This window comes from Anastrepha obliqua, chromosome 2, assembly GCF_027943255.1.
Source record: "Anastrepha obliqua isolate idAnaObli1 chromosome 2, idAnaObli1_1.0, whole genome shotgun sequence".
NCBI lineage: Eukaryota > Metazoa > Arthropoda > Insecta > Diptera > Tephritidae > Anastrepha > Anastrepha obliqua.
This window is the reverse complement of record NC_072893.1, coordinates 119,091,699-119,114,643: the sequence shown is the minus strand read 5'-3', so window position 1 is coordinate 119,114,643 and position 22,945 is coordinate 119,091,699. Positions and strand designations below refer to the sequence as shown.

Below are 22,945 nucleotides of genomic sequence, written 5' to 3'. Positions count from 1 at the left end.
GTTTTTTACACTTTCTCGCTTATTTTCGTTTATTTAATTTTTGTTAATTTTTTACCTAAAAAAAAATGCGACGGAAAAGTTGCACAACAGAGTCCATTTTTTTGAGGGGCACTAAAAGAGAGTCACGAAAATATGCAAAGTGGTGGGGAAAAGGCTTTTATTATGCCGTAAAACAACAGCAAGTGGTGGCATGTTTGCAGCGGCGATGGCAACGTCGACGGTGTCGAAAAGTAACTTGTCATTGCCCTCCACTTTTACACATTTCGCGCACAGAATATTTTTCGCTATTCATGGTTTTTTTTCATTTGCTAGTTGCCAACATTGCATTGAAATTTTTTCGCACTTTAACAACCGCTGCGCTTAGTACTGCCAGCGATGTTCCATTGTATAGCAGCCCAGAAAGCAGCGCGCAAAGTGGCGTAGTTGGCAATGTCTGCAGACAATGTTTTTCCTACTACTTCCTGTGGCAATATTTTCATTTTTATTTCATTTTATTTTTTCTAAATTGTTTATTGTTATTTTTTGATTGTTGTTTGTTGTAGTCTATCTGTCGCGCCAGTTCGCCTGCACTTAAGCGCACTCTGAAAACACAACATAACTCGATTCTCATGCCTCAGCATCCGGGAATTCCATCCCGGTTGCCGTCATCGTTACAGTTGCGCGCCTAGTTGTAGGCAATGGAAAATATAATTTCCTCGTCATTTGCAAGCAGTGCTGAAACTTCGATAAAGCATACTTTAAGGCGCAAATATGCTGTTTATCATGTAAATTTTCGACGTAGGCAACAAAAACACATACATGCATACGTAGCCCTCCACTAGAGCTCAGCCACATGAACGGTCTCAACTTGTTCGGTAGGCACACATTCGCTACATAAATTTAGTCTTTTTTATTCACTTGCTTCAAAGTTATTCAGCCACTTATCAGGCTCTATAGCTGATCCGTGTCAACTTAACTCAAGCAGACATCGCTCCCAGCCCTGCTTTCTCTATTCACACATTATCAAGCCCTCTTTCCCTTTATTTATCTACCGCATAACTCTGCCCTTCTTTATCGCTCTCTTTCCCTCAGCTTCGCGTCGCGTAATTCATTTACATGCCCGCATGGATTGAAGTCAATTCGCTTTTTAAACACTTCACTTTGCTTATGCCTAAATGTATGCTAATGTGTGTGGTATGTATGTAAGTGCTTTTATTTATGCTAAGAGGTCATCAAAATTGTTTGTCAACTGTATCTATTGACAAGAAAATTCGCTTTTACGAAGATAGCGAAAAATGAATTGTCTGTGTTGTGGCTCGTGCACATTTTGTAGTTACAAACATTGTCTCAAGGACGCGTCAGTAGCCTGCAGATAGCAAGTCGACTTTTAGGCGACGAAAGAAATTATTACTATTTTTATTTTCAATATTTCAAGCGCAACCAAACTCGTTTGCAAATGGATTTTCAATTATTGATTAACTAAATATTTGCCAGCATATTTTTAGGTACCTTTAATGGATCCCAGGATGTTGAGTTTAAATTCATTAAACGAAATTTTGCTCAAAATGTCAATAAAAATCAGCTAAAAACTATTATTGTACAGAAATTATTCTAAATTCGCATACATTAATAACTTAATGCCTCGCATTATTATTTTCTTTTAAAAATATTTCTAAAGCGCCTATCTTTATAGCATATTTTTAGGATATTTTCCTTTAAGTTCAAAAAACTTTTGAAGACTCTTATCTTATGCGTTTTACCTGCAATTTAAAATTACTAACAACTGAATACTATTTTTGTAGCATACTTTTAGAATATTTTACTTTATATTCCAGCGAACTCTTCACATCTTTTATTCGGAGAGTTCCAACTGCTTCCACAATTTAAAATCATGTGAAATTACATGTGAAAACTATATTTTTAGCATACTTTTAGGATTTTCTCATTACATTCAAGAAAACTCTTTAAATTTCTATCCGGTATATGAGTACTATCTTTGAAGCATACTTTAAGGATTTCTTTTATTTCGAACTATGCACTTCTAAAATTTTCTATCTCTTGCATTCCAATTTCTTCGCAAATTTAAAATCCCTTATATTTCAATACTTTCCTTATAGCCTACTTTAAGGGTGTTGCTGTTTTATTTTAAAAATACTTATAAAACTCGCTATCCAGTGCATTACTAATATCGCAGAAGCATACTTTTAGGATGTGTTCCTTTGATTTAAGAAAACTCTTCCCACTACTTACACAAATCAAAAGCATTTGTCCATACTATTTGTGTAGCATATTTTTTGGATTGACAAAAAATAATTTCAAAACAACCTCTTTCAAAATCTTCTATACCATGCATTTCAACTGAATAACATCTTTTTAGCATACTTTAAGGATATTTCCCTTTAGTTTAAAAAAAAAATATCAACACTCTTATCCAATGCTTCGCCAATTAATTATATTTATGTAAAAGAGCTTGAAAAATTTTGTTCCGCTTCGAAACATATTTAATTTTAAGAAACTTTTAAGCACATACCCCACACAATTGGCTATGAAATTTGAATTTCACTTAATTTACAATTTTTGTAGCATACCTATAGGCGTTTCGTATTGAAATTGGCGTAAAATTATAAAATTTCTTTATAAAAATGTTCTCTTAAAATTTTCTGAAGTGGGAAATATTAGATCTAACACAATTAAAATTTATTTGGCATATTTTCCGGCGTTTAAAATACGTGAAACTAATAAACCATAACGTATTTAGCTGATTACACATCCTAACAGTGTTTTCTATTGACGCATTTTTTCGAGTAACAAATAATTTAATTAATTTGCATAAATACACATTGCAATAGTTTTTAAAGTTATACTAATTACATACTTTTAGGTGTTATAAAATGCAAAGCGCTTAAAACATTAGCTTACAGTGTTGAAATGTACCTTCCACACTGTAGCTATACATGCATTGAAAATATTTTAAAATAATAAATTGCATATTTTTAGGATGTTTCACTAAAATTTTCTGCTATGTTATATTGCTGAAAATTCCATTGCATTTTTTTTGTGTTAAGCTACAATCGTAACCATAAACTATATAAAATATTTATGAAATAATAAAAGTCATTGAAAAAGTTCATCAAATTTGTGTTGCATACTTTTAGGCTTAAAACGTGCAAATGTTAGACTCTCAGTAAAATCTAAATGGAATTATTCAAAGCTTTTGATACTACACAGCCTCAATAAAATTAATTATAAATATGCTGTAGCATACTTTCAGGCAATTTTTGACAACTCTTAAGCCATTTCAATTTTTTATTTCATTCTTTTTTTTAGGTTTCTTATCTAAACACTCTGCTCTTCTTCTAAGAATAAGAAGCTATTTTATATGTACCAGTGAATTTCAATCAAAAATTAAGCCCTGTGTTGCATATTTATAGGCTTATGTTATGTAAAATATGCAATATTTGACACAAAAATTGTTTTCCCACTATCAAGAAAACACTTTCGGATTAATATTTCTCTACTAGCGATACGCTTGCTATTTAAATTCATTCCACAAGTCTTAGCTTCATTCAAATGATTGCATATTTTCAGCGTTGATCCAAGAAAAAGGCTTAACCCATTTCGGTTTTATGAAAAATAGCTATTAGTTTTGCTCTTTTTCTGCTCGAAATAAATAAAAATTCTGCTAAAAATTATTCACAGCGGTTCAATTTGTTCCGTAAATTCTTTGCATTCTACTCGCTGATATTGATTGCATACTTTATGGCTTTTTATGTTGCCTTAATTTTGAAGTAAGCTGAAGAAGTGAAACCTACGCCGAATTACTTTAATAGCTTAATAAATTGCGAAATTTTCAGTAGCAACATTTTCAACTACAAGTTTGCTGCCCTCAGGCTTTTTCATGGACTCTTATAGGCGTTGCAATATTTTTCGCCGCGCTCACATTATCATATTTTTTGTTTTTTATTTGCTTCCATACATTTTGTTGTAAAATGTATTTTTCCGCATTGTATTGTGCTTAAGCGAATATTACCATTGACTTCAGGCAAAGCAACATTCCACAGATGCGCGTGTAAGCAAAAAATGAAAAGTTTTAAAAATATTTCATAGGATTTTAAACCTAAAAAACGGAAATAATAAAACTTATTTGTAATTCGCTAGATGCTAATTAATTCTTCATGCAAATAATTTTTAATTGAAAAAAGCTGAAGCCTTCATACCATAAACTATGCGAATTTTTTAGGCTTTCAAAGCTCTTGCTCCATTAATAACTACTCCAGCGCCTTTCCTAAACTTTTAATGCAACTAAAACTCGACTGCTTTCACTGGATTATTTAATTAAAATATTTATTTTTAATATTTATATTTATGCGCATTAGCCGTTGTTTGTTTTTTTTTCAACTTCTTTGACATATTAGCCATTACTCGAAGTTTTAGCTTTTAGTTGCAGCAGTTCAGTGCACGCCCGCTTATAGACTGAAAGGTGAAAAATTTTTTTTTTCAAATATTCGACAACATGCATGTTTTCGAGCGCTTGCTGTGATATAATGTAAATTATTTTGCTATAGTCAATTTATTAATCGCGTGCGGGCGAACAAATGTGGAAAATTAAAAACTGGGAAAATCAAAATAATTTATTTTTTAATATTTAGCCTCTCTTGTTGCTTTGCTATGCACGAGCCACAAATTCTCGCACCTAAAAGTAAACTTCAAAAAAGGTTATGTTAGGTTATACAGGCTGGCCGAAGCCTGTAGACGCAGAGACAATTTCGGTCCATAGCAATACCAGATCAGAGTTATATTTAGCGAAAATATCCATCACTCAAGATGCGCGTACTGTTTGCGAATTTTAGAAGTCGCTCGAGCTACAGTAATCTTCGAAGAAACTATTTAATAAAACATTGCAGCAATAAGCGAAATTCTGTGGTTTCTGAAGTTCAGTTGACTATTTTGAAGCACATTTAACGATTTGTTAATTACAATTGGCTATTCAGAAGTACAACTGATTATTCTTAAATATATTTTACGCTTTCTAAAGTACATCTGTGTAGTATGAAGTGCATTTTACGATTTCTGAAGTACAATTGACTATTCTGAAATGCATTTTACGGTTTCTTAATTTCAATTGACTATTCGGGGTTACATTTTACAGTTTCTGAAGTACAACTGACTATTCTCAAATACATTGGACGCTTTCTCAACTACTCTCCGGAAAGGTTTTGTAAAGAGATAGTTTTATTAGTAGAGTAGAATGGGGTAAGATAGGTCTTTTTTTTTTGAGAGCTCTTGCTATGGTGTTTTTGCATTGATTTTGAAAAATAAGCAAGATTTTGAAACGTTATTTATCTGCTAACATTTTGGTTATACTGATTTATGTTTGGCTAAATATTTTGGAAGCTGCATTCAATAAGACAAAGGTACTTTTTTTCGATATTTTCAAAATCGGGGGCACGATCGATCACTATATGTGAGGGGAAAAGAACAATTGGAAATTAACGTTTTAACTTTTATTTATAGAGTATGAACACTGCACATGTTATAAAAGTTAGGAATTCTTCTTTAATTCATCACGCGAGCACGTAATGTTTCGAACGGAATTTTAAATTGTTTAGAGGCTGATCGAACACTAGCGCCATCTCGGACTGCCGCGATTGCGTTTTTTATGTCCTCTTCACTTCGTTTCGGCGTTTTTCGCACATAATTACGCACCACTTTGCTGCAAAAACAATTCAAATTTATTTTATTCAATTAAAAGTAGTGACCTATAATGCCCCCAGACGGCTGACCTATAGTGCCCCCAAGCACATGTTTTATGTTAGTGTCGATATTTTTTTAAAAACAAAAATATCAAAAAACTAACACATTATTCGTGTTCAGCATTATTTTCTACGTAAAATAAAACTCACCTGACAAATATTTACATACATTAAATGCACTGCACCGTAGAATAAAAAAATGCTATGTCGGAGAAAAGCTCACAAAAATCTAAACGACGCCAGAACTAGGATAACTAATCAATGGTGACGGCCGAAATGACAGTCGCGAACGTTGTTCCCCACCACGTATTCAATTCACATAAGACGAGTGACCTCTGCAAAAACAGTGCGACGAACACCCCACCTACCTATTGTGCCCCCATACCTATCTTACCCCATTCTACTCTAATAATAAAAATATTTTCCTTACAACTTGGCACTGCTTCATTACCTTTCTTCACCCTACAACGATTTAAAAGCACATGCTTTGTCGTGCAAAAATCAATGACGCTACTTTTGGATAAAATATTATTGGATTGTTCTGAAAATAATTTCGTTTTCCCCGACAGACGATTTATTTGTATTTTTTCACAGCTAACTTCACACTTAAGTCGCATTGTCATTATATGTTTTGACAGCTGATATTGCAAGGCTTGTGTGTGAGTAAGTTCAATTGATTTTACGCAGTAGTTACGCAGCATTATCGTATATATTTTACTTTTTTACTAAAGAAAAGGTAAAAATGCTGTTCAAGCCAGAAAGAAGCTAACCGATGTGTATGGAGGAGATATGTTGACAATACGCTAGTGCCAGAACTGGTTTCCAGAATTTCGATACAGCAATTTTGATGTCGAAGATGTACCACGCTCTGAAAGGCTGGTTCAAGCTGATAAAGACACGATAAAGGCATTAGTTGATGCAAAGCGGCGAATAATCACACGAGAGATCGGTGAGAGGTTAAATTTATCGAATTCAACTATTTATGACCACTTGAAAGGCCTGGGCTTAAGATTGTCTTTCACTTTCACCACAAAAAAAAGAGGTTGTCTGTAAAGTCGGTTTACTGACGATAGTTTAACGTGATAACGTCATAAGAAAATACTAATTGAATGGTTGCATTTTTCAAAAGAAAATTTTTTTTTTATTTGTTTGATAGATATTTTGTATGGATATAGAGAATGAGTTAACATTAACATATATTAACATAATATACTTTAACATAACATAACATAACATAACATAACATAACATAACATAACATAACATAACATAACATAACATAACATAACATAACATAACATAACATAACATAACATAACATAACATAACATAACATAACATAACATAACATAACATAACATAACATAACATAACATAACATAACATAACATAACATAACATAACATAACATACTGTTCAAGCAAGATAACGACGCATTTTTTGGTGCGTGCAGCTGGCTGCATAGAATTATAAGACGTTATCACGTCAAAAAATAATAATAACATTAAAACAACAGGTATTATTAACAAACTTGGTTTTATTTTAAATTCTTCAAGTAAATCAAATTAATAATAATCAATAAGAAGGCATATGCCAATACAAATAAGTGAATTTATATATGTATTGTACATATGCGCATATACATACACATATACGCTCACTTAAGTAGGAGAGAGCAAGATGTCGAACGTTGCCGTTCGTTTGCTTTGTTTGCTTTGTCGTTCGTTCCGCGCTTTCGCTTGCAGTTCATTCAAGGTAACGGCAATGAGCAAGGTAACGGCAATGAGCAAGGTAACACTAATGAGCAAGGTAACGACACATTTTTTCGTGCGTGCAGCCTGTTAAATCGAATTATAAGACGTTATCACGTCAAAATGAAATTACTTTCCGAACAACCAAATAAATTATCGCATAGCGCTGAAGGTAAAGGTTTGTTATAATAGTCAAAGTTAGCCTAAATCGAAATTCATAGGAAGGGATCATCATTATAATCATCATAGTTCCTCGAGCTCGCTGCGGAGCATAGGGCCAAGAAAGCTTTTCCACATCGTTCTGTTCCATGCATTTACTTTTACTTGCAGCCACATCAGGTTTTTGTAGTGCTCACCTCAATTTGGTCACCTCACTTCGCTCAGGCCCACAATTTTGATATTAAGTCGGCAAGCTTCTTTCGCAAATTCCTCTCATTTTCCTGTTTGCGCAAGTGATAAAACATGCCAGGTTCCTATGCTTGACCGTTTCTTCGTGCTAAAGTTCGTTTCCAGTTTTTTTATCGTGATTCCTTCGATTTTACTTTTGGTTTCTGAAACCAGTCAAATTCGAAGGCAGTCGGTTGTTGGCCTAAGGCTCCTATCCTTGCCATGGAATTGGCATCTCAACGTGGCTTGAAGGCAGCCGCTCGATTTAAGACAGACGTTGTTTGGCTTTTTAGTGGTTTTAGTCTGCGAGTGGTATTTTATTTCCCGCCTACCCGCCTACCCGCCTACCCTGGATTCGAGACAGTCTTTGCTTGGTTTTCTAGTTTTGGTCTGCGAGGGATATTTTATTCTCCACCTACACTGCATAACTGTTGAGCTTTACCCTATCCGCCAACTGGTGGCGCGTCCGATAGGAGACTAGAAACTTCACACGGAAAAGGAAGGGATAGAGCTCTCAAATTTGAGGGGTTGTAGAGCAAGTTTAAGGGGGGAGCCTGGTTTATGAGGTCTAAAAATTGGATCTCTTTGCGATTTTTTTTTTTTTTAAGGAAAAAATTAATTTAGCACCGCAAAGTTTTTTCTACCTTTTAATGAACATTTAAAAAGTACAAAAAATTTTTGTACTGGTTAAAATAAGTTGAAAAAAATGTTTAACATAGAAATTACAATAGAAGAGCGATGCAACGCTCGAGTTTCCAACTGGCGTACAAGATACAGCTCGTAATTATTATCTAAAGCAAAAAATTCAAATGGATTTCTAATTATCATGATTTTTTATTCTAGACGAACTAAGAAAACTGAGAGAAATTCCAAAATTTCAACTTCTTTGAGGTTTTAAAGAAAAAAATGTCTTTCTATAAAAAAAAAAATCACTTCAACTTGGTATAAAAATCTTGAAAATTTTTTTTTATTTATTTTGTTAGTTCAAATAGAAGAGAATTTAATAGTGAAGGGAACACAAGCTATGATTCATTTAAAAAGGTTCATTAGTTTTTTTCATTCATGTACGCCAATTCAAAGAAATCATAAAAATAAAAAGTCGAGAAAAGAAGATAAAGTTTGTACTATAGCTGTCCGGTCACAGCGTAACTACCTAACGCTCGCGTACCTTTGGCTTTGTATCTACGGAAATATTGAGAATTAGGCTCTGTAACTTTGTGTGAATATTCTGAAATATATTAGGAATCGCTTAAAACGAAAAAAAAAATAATTTTTTTGACCTTATAAACCAGGCTCCCCCCTTAAGAAAGGTCTTTTAGATGCGTTCTGTTCGCTTAATAGGCATTTGGTTATGAGGAATTTTTATATAAATTTATTCATATAAATACACACAGCTGTTGAATTTCTGAGACACCTCACCAACTATTTTAGATATTATTATTGAAACGTCTTTTGGGGGTTATTTGTGTGCAGTTAAAAAAAAAGGGGCAAGAATACAAACAGTTCTTCCTGGCTTTCCAATTCCCATAGCATACCCGAAAGATGTCGAGCAATGTTTGATCTTCCTGGTGCATTAAATGAATCTAATAAAGACAGCAAAAAATGTTAACAAAATTAAAGTAGACTTCCATGAATTTCCAATAAAAATATTTCACAGTTCAGAAATCACAAATATCAGACTAATCAAAGAAGAACTGAGCTCTTCCATGTATATATGTGCCTATTTGAGACTAAAAGAACAAAGAAAAATAATAATAATAAACAAAAAACATGAAATTAAACGAATATGAGGAGAGCATTACCCGAGAGCACATGAAAGAAAAGGGCATGCAAATATTTGGCAAGCAAAATAAATTACATTAAAATTATATCTTTAACTACATGAAAATAATACCCACATATGCATTGTATGTGTGTGGGTGTATGTGTGTTTGTGTGTGCATGAATTTGCTAACTTGAATATTGTAAATTTGTTAAAAATTTGTCAAGCATGAACAGCGGGCACAGTTTAGTCTGCTGTTGACGCAGCAAGCAAGCAGAGAAAAAGCGGCTGGACAAAGAGAGACAAAGAGCGCTGCTGTGTATGTGTAACAGAGAAAAGACTGTCACTCACTTACAGGCGAACGACAGGCTGGGGAAAGGAATTGCCGTTAGAAAATGTAAAATAAATACATATACAAATTTATTTATATATATAAACAAATTCTAGTAGCTGCACACACGCTTACTAACACATGCACATACAGTTCGATGAACATAATTCACTTGCGTTGATTTATTTAAAATTTTAAGCAAAGCGAGGCTTTTGAATTTTTTTTACATACCCATTTTACATATTTTTTTTACATATGTATGTATGTATGCATGTATGTATGTGTATTTATGTATTTGCATACATTTATGCTCTGTAATTTTCTACTACCAGGCAAATGCAATCTTCTGAGTGCTAATTGGATTATAAACGAAATTTGAGCAGGCCATGACAAGAGGGAGACACTGAAAAGCAAATAACAAAAACAAAAACAAACCAAAAAGTAAACAAAAATGGAAAAATAAATAAATTATTAACCACATAACTGAAGCTAAGTAAATAATAGCCCAGCCATTTGTCGTTTATTTTTCGGAAACGATTTGACAAAGGCAATTTGTGCAGCTTTAATTAAACACATCAATGCTTTCTCTTGAGGTTTCAACAAATTTTGTGCTTCCTCTTACATAACAGTTCACTGGTGTGCTATTAAGTGATTAGAAGAAAGCTTGAATTCCTTGAATTCCAAAATGCTAACGAGCGATATTAAATGCAATTTTCGAAACAAAATTAAAATGTACGCTCGTACTGGGATGGAGGCTATTACGTATGTGAGTGAGATTGATTTGATTTAGTAGATTTTCCACATATTTTTTTTATATCCCAGTTCGCTCCGCTCGAGAACATAGGGCGTCGACAAGACTCTTTCATCGCACACAGCAATGAGCTGTTGTTTTTGTGCCGTCTAATGTAATGTCAGCATCTGCTAGCTCGCCGATGTTGCGCCTCCGCCAAGTGATTTTTAGCCGACTGCGACTGCATTTGTTGACGAAGGATCGTAGCCTCTGTGTGATGGTGTTGGAGACCAGCCATGTTTCATTGCCATACAACATTACAAACTTCACAAGTAAGCTGAATATTCGCAGTATAGTGCGCCTGTAGATTTGCGAACTCGCCCGTACTGTATGCATTCGCTTGAATGCCGCCCCTGCTCTGTTTGGCCTGCAGTTGACATCTTCATCTGCTTCGCCGTCTGTCATAATAGTACAGCCGAGGTAGCAGAAGCTTTCGACAAATTCCACTGCACTACCGTCAACCATGATTGGTCTTGCTTTGTTGTGGTTGACTCTCAAAGCCTTTGGCTTGACGATGTTGACCTCCAGTCCGGTAATGCATGCCAGCGTGACTAGTCTGTCCGCCTCCGCTTGCTTGTCAGAAGGTTTGTAAGACAGGAGACAGATGTCATCGGTGAAGTCTAGCTCCTCAAGATGTCTGGTGAAACTTCATACGATACCTCACTTGTGCCAAGTCAATTGGCTCATACCGTCATCTAAGACGATTGCGAAGAGAAGGGATTAGGATACAACCCTGCCTTACATCTGCGTTGGTGGGCAATAGGTCGCTGATGTTGCCGTTGTGACGCACTGCTAGTTCAGAGTTCTCGTAAATGGCTCTGAAGAGACGGGTTCTCTTAGCGGGAGCTCACTTTCAACGCCAGCCATATTGAATCTCGTTTGATTGCGTCGAATGTCTTCTTAAAGTCAACGAACAGCATCTAAGGTAGGGAGCACCACTCAGCTGAATGTTCTACTATTGTATAATGCGAAGAGTGTTAGCTTGGTTAACAAAGCTTCGATGAGGACAAAATCCAGCTTGCTCGTCCCTTAAATAAGCGCGCTCATGAGCTCCATATGAGGAACTCCTGAAAGGCCAAATCACAAGTGTCATTCGATGCATTTAAAGCGGCAACTCGTAAGGTTGGCTTTGGTCCAGCGAACTACTGGTGCAAAGAGCTTGTATTTGGGATCCTCGACTCCTAGTTGGACCATAGAGCGTCAATAACTCCTCTTCGCCATCGAACACGGTCTTGTACAAGGGCTCTAAGGCTCTAAAGGCTCGTGATGTCTGTTGGAAGGGTATTCTTCGAAGCGCCTGTTTGGCGATAGTTTCGTCGCCCGTTCTCAGGGTCTGGCCGATCCATTACCATTTTCCTTCTGCGAATTTTGGGACCAGAAAATTCGCTTTATGCGGCACAAGCAGCGATTAAGAAACATTTAGAGACGCCTTGTGTCACACATCCCATACGATAGCAGACAAGTACCGTTGACATTGATCTGCCACTGAATACCACTTTGATGGTTTTCGTTAGCAACAAAGCGTTAAGAACGTCCTGCTGTACACCAGTCAGCACATGAAAGCGTTCCTTTATGTAGGATGTGACAAAAAGCTTCTCTGTAGCTTTCCTCGTTAAGAGCTACAAGTTTAATACTCCTTTCCTCCGCAAAGCAGCCCCGATACACTTTCTACTTACACAAGAACGGCTTTTCAAAGTCTATTATGTTAACAACAGCTGAAGTTTTGAGTGGCCAATAGTCCACGACTAAATAGCCAATAGTAGAGAGCAACATTCAAATTTCCCTGGGAAACCGTATGTTCGGTTTAGCTCGGCCGAGCTCCGTGTTCTTTCTCATCGTTTCTTGGCTGCTTTAGCCTACTCATCAACTATGGGGATATGGGTTAGCTAAAATGAAACGATACTCTGCAGATATTCCGACTTATGTACCAGCGGACTATTAATCGCTGTTCAAGCCTTCTCCTTCAACTTCTGAGAACAGAAAGTGAAAGGTTGGTAAATGTAATCTATAATCTCCACCGTGCAGAAAACCCGTATGAAGCTATATGTTAGTATTTGATTTCTCAAGATCCTGCCTTTGCCCGCACGCTTGCTTTCTCGATTCCTAAAACTTCACTGCTAAAATTAACGCTGTCATTAGAATGTAGATTTTCTCATGTAGTCCCAACATCAGAGAATTTGATTTTGCGTGTCTTAATCTAGAAGACTCTGTTTAGAATACATGGAATTTGAAGCTCCCGACTGCCCATTTCCTGCTTCTAAAGGATTCACTCAGTCGGAAATCGGTGGGGTAAAACCTTAATTTTCATGCTTTCCTATACCCGCTGACGAAAGACTTTTTGCGTATCCCGACGTGGACAGCTGTCTTTAATTGGATCGTCATACCGAAACATCAGGTATTTCCCCATATAACCAATATCTTGAGAGATTGATTTTGGCCACTGGAATGAACCGTCTCTCGACGAAAACACTAACACTTTAAAGACTCTCATCATACCAGTCCTATCGTATGGCGCAGAAGCTTGGACGATCAGACGATGGAACAATGAGCTATATGAGCCTTACGTCGACATAGACATATCGCAAGGAATAAAGATCCAGCCCATTCGTTGACTGGGGCATGTCATCCGAATGCACACAAACGATGCGGTTCTGGCAGTATTCAATGCAGTACCACCTGGTGGTAACAGAGAAAGAGAAAAACCTCTTCTGCGTTGGAAGGATCAGGTGGAGAAGGACTTGGCTTCACTTAGTGTGCCCAACTGGCGCCGGTTAGCACAAGAAAGAAACGACTGGCGCGCTTTATTAAACTCGGCCAAAGTCACTTAAACGATTATAGCGCCGATCAAGAAGAAAAAGAAATAAACCACCTATGTTTGCCAACATAGTCTGACACCTGCCACGTATCTCAAATGAAACTCGCTTTTCTTCCCATGAAAACTTCAACAGCCCTCGCAATAGCAAAATTTCATCCTGCTCTACCTTATCAATCACATCCACTTAATGCTATTATCGCCAGCCATTGTTTTTGCTGAAAGCACCACCCAGCCGGGCAGAAAAATTTTCATTATTAATAGGCCGAGCAATTCAGGCGCATAACCTTAAATCATGGCCATTGAAGAGCTTAGTTTTGTCGTCATAAAAAAAGAGTCTCTGGCGGCAGTTTTTTGTTGTCTTTTTTTTTTGCAAACAGATTTCTAACTGCTAAATCTAAAAACTGAATAACGCACAACAGCGTACGCAGCGCATCAGCACTCCTACACTTGATTTTCCACATAATTTTATCAGCGCAATTTATAGCAGCTGTTTTTTAACGCACAAAAACTAAGGTAAAAAAGATTAGAGTAGCCATAAATACATATACATGTATATAACTTATGTATGTATGTGAGTGTGTAGGTGTTTGTGTGTATATTTCAAATTTATGTGGTTATGTGTGTACTCCACTTTATTTATGGCACATAAAATTAAAATCTATTGCAATTTATTTTACATGATAAATGGGCTAGTAATAACAAGAACAAGAGCAGATAATTGGTTTTCGAAAATGAAAAAATATTTCAATATAAAAGTGACACCATATGAAAATGGAGAATAAACATAAATTAACTAAATTACGGAAGTGGGGATACACAAAACATATTTAACCATTTAACACTGCCGGTCTACGCAGATATTTTTATAGATTAGGGTGAACCAGCAAAGAAAAAAATGTCTAGAATTACCTTGGTGTGCCCTTCAAGTTATATTATGGACTGGCAGAAATATCAGCGTACAGGATTACTATTCTAAAAGACTCTGCAATGATTTTTTTTTTCTATTTCCAAATAAAACACACACAAAGATTCTGCCGAAGAGTTTTTGTATTGCGAGTATCGCAGGCGATGGAACAATGAACAGTATCAGCTTTACGACAGCATGGACATACAGTAGGACCATAAAGGTTCAGCAGCAAGAGCATAGAGATTCAGCGGATACGTTGACTGCGTCATGTCGTCCGAATGGTTCAAAACGCTCCGACTCTATTTTAAAACCAAGCACTAGAAATGTTGATAATTTAAACAGGATCGCTTAAATATCGCAATTTTTTAATTAAAATATCTGATTTTTTACTCTCGACTTTTCTCATCACAATTTTAAGACTTTAAATTTCAAGTGGATTTAAGTAAAACCGGTGAAATTTCTAGAGATTTTTAATTTATTTTTAAATAAACTTTAAAAATTAATTTTTTTAGTATACTTTTTGTTTAATTAAAAAAAATCATTTTGAATAAAAAATAATTCATTTAATTCATTAATTAAAAAATCTGATTTTCTTATCTAAAATTTTTTTTTCATCAAAATTTTAAGACTTTAAATTTGAAGCGAATCATAGTAAATTCAGTAAAATTTCGGTAAACTTCTATATTTTTACATAAAATTTAATAATCAATTTTTTTAGTATCGATTTATTTAAAAAAAGGCACTAAAATTTTTATTAATTTTATATAAAATCCGTTAATTTCGTGTTTTTTTCTTTATTCAGAAAAATTCATTTTGAACGAAAAAATAATTCATTTATTTAATTCAATAATTAAAAAACCTGATTTTCAAATCTGTATTTTTTCATTACAATTTTAAAACTTTATATTTGAAGCGAGTTTAAGTAAAACCAGTCAAATTTCGATCTTCGCAGTTAATTTAATATTTTTTTATTTAAATTAAAATTATTTTAAGTCTTTAGTTACTAAATTCAAAAATATTTTTTTTATTATAAAATCCTTTAGTTTCGTGTTACTTTTATTTTGAATTAATTTCATTTTTGGTTAGTTTTTTATTATTTTTGTAAAAATTTTAATATTTACTTCTAACTAAAATCTGTATTCAAAATCACAAATCATTTATTTTTAAAGAAGCATTTCAATTTTTGATAATTTAAAATACATTTTTTCTTAATTTAAATTAAAATTATTTTATTTTTACTTCTTCTTTACTTCTTTTTTTTATTTATTTTTATTTTTACTTACTTCTTTTAACTAAAATTTGTAATAATTTACATTTTCAACGATTTGAAGTTTTTTAATTTGATCCCAAATGCCGCAATTTTTTTTTAGTTAAAAAACTTGGTTTTCAAATCTCGATTTCATATACTACTGTGTCCAAAAAATAAGGTGACATTTGATTTTAAACTGCGCGCTTTGAAGGATTAGGAGAATTCTTTTTTTTTTTTTTTTTTTTTTTTTTTTTTTTTTTTTTTTTTTTTTTTTCAGTCACCGATTAACCTTCGTACCGAGCAGTTGTGCGCACAATCGTTCTCTCGTTGACTTTCAATTTTCGTAGTGACATTTCCAAGTGTGCTATTTTTATTCTCTTATTTTACTTCGCATAAGTAAGTTACTTTTTTCTTTCATTTCTTCAAATCAGAAGTTTACAAAAACAAACGTGTAGTGAGTATTTGAAATGGGGAAAGCTTCCCCGATCCCTTCGGGGAATCGGTATAGTATACTGTCCGACAGTATACCTAAACCCCCAAAAGCTAAACGCAAAAAACCCATCATCACTGAAGACTCTTTCCCGGTATTACCGGAACCAGTGAAAACAATCAACGCAAATGATCCGAAATTTATTTTAATTAAATCAACTGATACCTCCAACCCTATTGCTAAATACAGCGTTTTTGCTAAAAAGAAGGCACTGGATAGCATTAGTACAGAATATAGCTCAGTGGACATACTTCGCGATGGGAGCCTACTCGTACTAACTAAATCAAATAAAGTGGCGGAAAAATTTCTAAAATGCAAAAATTTCGGTGGTTTATGTCCAGTTTCAATTGAATTACACGCTTCATTAAATACATGCAAAGGTACTATCTTTGATCTAAATCTTGCGAACACAGAAGAACAAGAGATTCTTGAAGGTCTTAAATCCCAGGGTGTTGTTGCTGTATATAAATTTACAAAAATTTGTAACGGAGAAAAAGTCCCAACAGGCCGAATCGTTCTGACATTTAACCTTTACAAGGTCCCACATGACATTGATATCGCTTGGTACTCAGTAAGAGTAGAAGAATATTTCCCAACACCAATGCGATGCAGAAATTGCCAACTACTCGGGCACACTATCAAAAGATGCAACAACAACCCCACTTGTGAGAATTGCAATATGCCCCCACACAACCCCGAATTATGTCAACGTACCATGTGTGCAAATTGTCTTGGCTCTCATTCAGCTTCTGACAAATACTGCCCTTTATATTTGCAACAAAAAGAAATATTGAAAATAAAAACACAGAACAAGTGTAATTATAAAGAAGCTAAACGTCTGTACAAAATCCATAATCCCACACCCGTTAACTCAAAGCAATCTTATGCATCGGTTGCTAACTCCACACAACCGCAATCAAGTACACTCAATTCAAACTCCATCTCTCTTTCTAACTGTTCAAACAGCTCTAACGACCCATCGATTCCATCACAAACCAATAATAACTCTTACTCTAACGGACCCAATAAATCATTCGATTTGATAAAAAATACCAATAACAACTACAACACAACAGATCTGCAAGCTCTCTTCTCTTCCTTCATTACTTCACACAACTCTCTTCCTCTTACTACTCACGACTCTAATGTAAATTCAAACCTCTCATCTTTTTCTACTCAACAAAATATAGTTACTACACACACGGTAACTCCCCATTCTCTTTCGATACGTAACTCTATTAATTCAACACCCAACTCCTCTTTACTCAATAACGAACATAACATTGCTACCACATGCTCTTCAAATAACGCTACATCTCTTTCATCCAACCTAAATCCAACAGAAAAACAATCTCTTACAACCATCTCTTATGAGCACTTGGAATGTGTAGATTCACATCTAAGCAACAAAGTGACTAAAGAAACTTATACAGACATCCTCAACAGCGACCACGAAGAACCCGTACTATAGGTTATTTTGCTCTGAAATAATCTGAATAGTACAATAGGTAACCATTATAAATATCGTTAATGATTCTTAATATTCTTCAATGGAATATGAAGGGATATTTTAACAATTACATAGAATTAGAAACTTTGATTAAAGATCGTAGCCCCCACTTAATTTGTATCCAAGAAACACACTTGAGACATAACTCTACACCATACCCTCCTAAACAATACTCAACTTATTTTCACAACTTCTCCCACTTCAATCATGCTAAGCAAGGTTGTGGACTACTAGTCCATAAAAGCATCCCACATAAATTCAAATCCATTAATTCTAATCTGTCAGTAGTGGCAGTTGAAATTAATCTAAAAACTCCTATAACTATTTTTTCTCTATATATTCCTCCAGCCCAAGCCTTTTCAGATTCAGATTTAATTCAGTTATTATCTAACATTACCACTCCTGTTATTCTCTGTGGGGATTTAAATAGCTGGAGTCCACTATGGGGCTCACCAATGGCCAATCGCAGAGGCACTATAGTCGAAGACTTCATACTACATTCCAATTTAGCAATTCTAAACAACAATAGCCCAACTCACTTTTCTACACACAAAACCTTTACGCACATAGATCTAACAATATGTTCCCCGCAACTACTTCCGCTCGCCTCATGGTTCACCTTAGATGATCTGCACAACAGCGATCATTTCCCCATAATATGCTCTATCACTCTATGTCCCACAAACTTCTCTTGCTTCAACAAAACCAAAAAATATGACACATCAAAGGCTAACTGGAATAAGTATCAAGAAATTTTGCTTACGAAGCGTCTACCAGCATTTGATGCCCAAAATATCAACAAAGAAGCAGCCACGATTCAAAAATCTTTACGCGAAGCTGCAAACTTTTCTATTCCAGTAGCTCACTCCCGCACAGCTTCAAGGAGAGTCCCTTGGTGGACACCCGAGCTCAACGCTCTGCGAACCGAAAAAGTTTCGGCGTGGAGAACATACAAAAAGTCACCCTGTACTTTCACACTTATAACATATAAAAAATGTAATGCCAGATTCAACAAAGAAAAAAGACTTGCTAAACGTAAGAGTTTTGAAGAATTCACAAAAAATTTAAGCCCAAATTCTTCAACAGGAAGCATTTGGAAAAGAATAAAGACGCTTACAGGTACATATACACCGAAAATCCCTAAATCCATAACTTCCAATAGCCAGATTTTTTCCGACCCATCGGACATCTCCTTAGAATTCGCCAGATACATTTCCGAGGCATCGCTCACATCGAACTTTCCTTCACAATTCATTGACCAATCAAAAAATACTTCGCACGCGCGCCCTGCCGACTGCATAGACAGTTTGGCCATTCACCTTGAACATGATATTACCTTCTATGAATTAGAATCAATTCTTAAAACAATGAAAGGAACTACACCAGGACTTGATGATATAAATTATCAAATGCTGCGTTTTACTCCTGTGATTTTCAAAGAACGTTTGATTAAATTTTACAACGCTATATTGAGTTCTAGCATTATTCCCCAAAGCTTTAAAACAGCTCTCGTTGTTCCAATAGCAAAGCCTAATAAAGATCCTGGCTCAATTGCTAACTACAGGCCGATTTCCCTTATTTCGTGTGTCAGTAAAACTATGGAAAAGATAATATCGACAAGGCTAATGTGGTTTCTGAAGGAAAAACATAAAATATCTCCATTTCAAACTGGATTTAAACCTGGAATAAGCACTCTAGATGTCTTACTCTTCCTCGACCACCACATCTCTAAAAATATATCCTCGAGAAACCACACTTCTATTCTTTCCATTGATTTCACTAAGGCTTTCGACAAAATTGGTTGTCACGTTGTACTAAAAAAGTTACAAGAATGGAAGCTTGGCCCGAAGATATTCAACTTCATTAAGTCCTTCCTCAGCAACAGAAAATTCCGGTGTAAAATTAATAATGCTTTATCACCAATATTTCCGTTAGAAAATGGCATCCCCCAGGGGTCACCTCTCTCAGTTACACTATTTCTGATAGCATTCGATGACGTAAGTCGATTGCTTAGCCAACAACATAACGTAAAGCATTGCCTATATGCCGATGACTTATACATATTTTGCAGTCACAAAAACACAACAAAAATGCAAGATGCTTTCAATAGCGCTCTAAATGCCATTGAAAGTTGGAGTGAATACTCCGGTGCTGGCATTTCATCAGAGAAATGCAAGCACCTACATATATGCAAAAAACATAGTTGTAAGACCTTTAATATAAGCTGTATAAATTTTAAAATTCCAAATGTAACTACTCTAAACATACTCGGTGTTATATTTGACAACAAACATAGTTTTAAGGCCCACTGTACTAATTTAAGATATGTACTAGCTACCAGGCTTAATATAATTAAATATCTAAGCTCAAACAAAAGCTTCGCACACACAAATACTCTTCTTAGTGTCACCAGGCTAACGTTACAGAGCAAAATCGATTACGGACTACAAATATATGGTAAATGCAGCAAAGACACCCTTAATAAGATCAAGGCGCCTTTTAACATGGCAGTAAGGCGAAGCCTTAGAGCGTTCAGGTCGACACCAGTAAAAAATCTTCTAGCTGAAGGTGGCTTTCTATCAATTGAAGACCGCATACAATATCTACGCAGTCGTATTGTCTACAAACTATTTTGCACCAGTGAACATATTCTACATCAAGAAATTCAGCTTCTTAAACAAAGGAAAACTTGCATGTCACATAAGTCAGCACTATACGAAATAAAAGAATTAGCGTCTGATTTGAATATGGACGCACACCCAATGAAGATCCCCGCCACCAAATTTCCACCATGGGCGCTTAAAAGTAACGTGTTTGTGAATGAATTAACTCTCCTGCGTAAAGAAATAACAAATAACTCAACTTACCAGTCACATTTTTATAGCGTAGCAAATCCATTGCAAGAGAATGGCTGGAATTTCATATACACGGATGGCTCAAAACAAGATGATGGAGTCTCATTTGCTGTTACAAACAGTAATGGCGACACTGTAACCTGTGGACTACTCCCGAACTATGCAACCATATTTGACGCGGAACTGCAGGGTATATTATCAGCTTTGTCTGTGACTAAAGTCATCAATAATAAAACGGTAATATGCACTGACAGTCTATCTGTCTTTAAAGCTGCAAAAAGATTTCGTATTACTGTCGATCCTCTATACCGTTTACAGCAACTACTAATTAGTCTGTCACCAAAAGTAAAACTCATGTGGGTGCCTAGCCATGCAGGTATTACAGGTAATGAATATGCTGACAAAGCAGCAAAACTTGCTTTAAAATTGTGTCTCCACTACCACATGCCGTTCGGACAAAAATCCATCAAAAATATATTCTCCAAAGCTATGGGTTCACGGCAAGAACGTAGTTGGTCCAATTATAAACACCAATACAAAGAAGTGAATCTTCATGGGAATGGGATTATCTTACCAACAAACACATCAACCTGGATGAATAAATGTTTTATACGCCTAAGGTTAGGCCACTGCCTTCTAACACATGAATACCTTTTGAAGAATTCTCAACCACCTTCATGTACTTTCTGCAACAAATCTGATCTAAGTGTACGTCATATTTTGCTAAGTTGTACCGCTATTTCCCATCTACGCACGCAATATTTTGCAAATAAAAACCCAATTGAAATTCTCTCCAATGCATCAGAAACCAACGTAAAACTCATTTTCAACTTTTTAAAACATTTGAACATGGCGCATCTAATCTAAGATATTATAATAGATAAGTATAGTATGCAAATAAATATAAGTATATAATATACAATAAGTAATACTAATTATTTCACGTAATGACTTAGCCGATAGCCCTGGTAGCTAGTGCAGTAAACATATTACTTTATAATTTTAATTATAATTTAATAAATAAATAATAATAATAATAATTTTTTTTTTTAGGTTGGTAGTACTGTGAGTGACATCTATGTCAAATTTCATGTGAAATATTCATTTACTGTTTGAGATACGCGTCGTTTTGTGAGCTGCTAAAAGTGAGTTTCTCGTTTTTTGCAATGTCGAAATTTGTTGAGCAAAGAATTTGCATTAAATTTTGTTTGCGGAATCAATTTTCGGATACGTTGAGGATGGTGCAGAAAGCCTTTGGTGATGAGGCTATGTCTAAAAAAAATGTTTACAAGTGGTATAGTGAGTTCCAAGCCGGTCGTGAACGTGTCGAAGACGAAGAGCGTCCTGGGCGACCATCAACCTCAACTGACGAAGCTCACGTCCAACAAATCAAAGATTTGGTGTTGAAAAACCGTCGATTAACGATTAGAGACCTTGCTGATGATGTTGGCATATCGAAAGGCTCAGTCAATACCATTTTGAAGGATGTTTTGGGCCTCAAGCGCGTCAAATCTCGACTGGTACCGAAAACATTGAATTTTTTGGACTCGTAATTCGTGATCATTTCATCAAAAACTCAACCCATATCGTTCCGCAACCACCGTATTCACCTGATCTGGCACCGTGCGACTTCTGGCTGTTCAGCAGGCTCAAAAGACCGCTCCGGGGACACCGTTTTGACACGATAGAGGAGATTCAAGCCGCAACGAAGACGGAACTGAAGGCCATCCCGGAAAGTGACTACAACCAGTGTTTCGAAAATTGGAAAAAACGTTGGCATAAGTGCATTGTGTCGGGAGGGGATTACTTTGAAGGGGATGAAATTGATTTGGAAGAATAAATAAAGAATTTTCAAAATAAATACAATGTCACCTTATTTTTTGGACACAGTAGTAAATATTTTTTTTTTTGAGTAAAAATTTAATAATTTTAATTTGGAGTGATTTTAAGTGATACCAGGAAAATCTCGATAGATTTTTTTATTTTTAAATAAAATTTATATGTATGTATATGTAATTTTTTTATTAATACTGATTTATTTAAAAAAGGCAGTAAGATTTAAAATTAGAAGCGAATTTAAATAAAATCAGTCGAATTCCGATAGATTTTTTTTTATTTTTAAATAAAATTAAATTAATATTTTGTTTTTAATAAAATATTTTTTTTTAATAAAAATTAGATTTTTTTTTAATAAAAAAATTATTAATTAAAAAAAGTATTAATTTAGTATAAGATCCGTTAGTTTTGTGTTTTTTCTTTAATTAAAAATTTCTTTTTAAAATCTTTATTATTTTCTTTGTTTTTGCTAAAAATTTTAACATTATATTTAATTCTAAGTTCTAAAACCTTTAATTTCAAACTTGTTT

The 22,945-nt window shown here is 34.9% G+C and overlaps 1 protein-coding gene across 1 annotated transcript; it reads left to right on the top strand.

Moving 5' to 3' along the window:
- The first annotated feature begins 16,191 nt into the window (after nt 1–16,191).
- Nucleotides 16,192–17,685, top strand: LOC129238389 (protein PF3D7_1417600-like). The gene has a single exon (XM_054873414.1). The coding sequence runs from the start codon at nt 16,192–16,194 to the stop codon at nt 17,683–17,685; it is 1,494 nt and encodes a 497-aa protein (XP_054729389.1).
- Nucleotides 17,686–22,945: the final 5,260 nt, after the last annotated feature.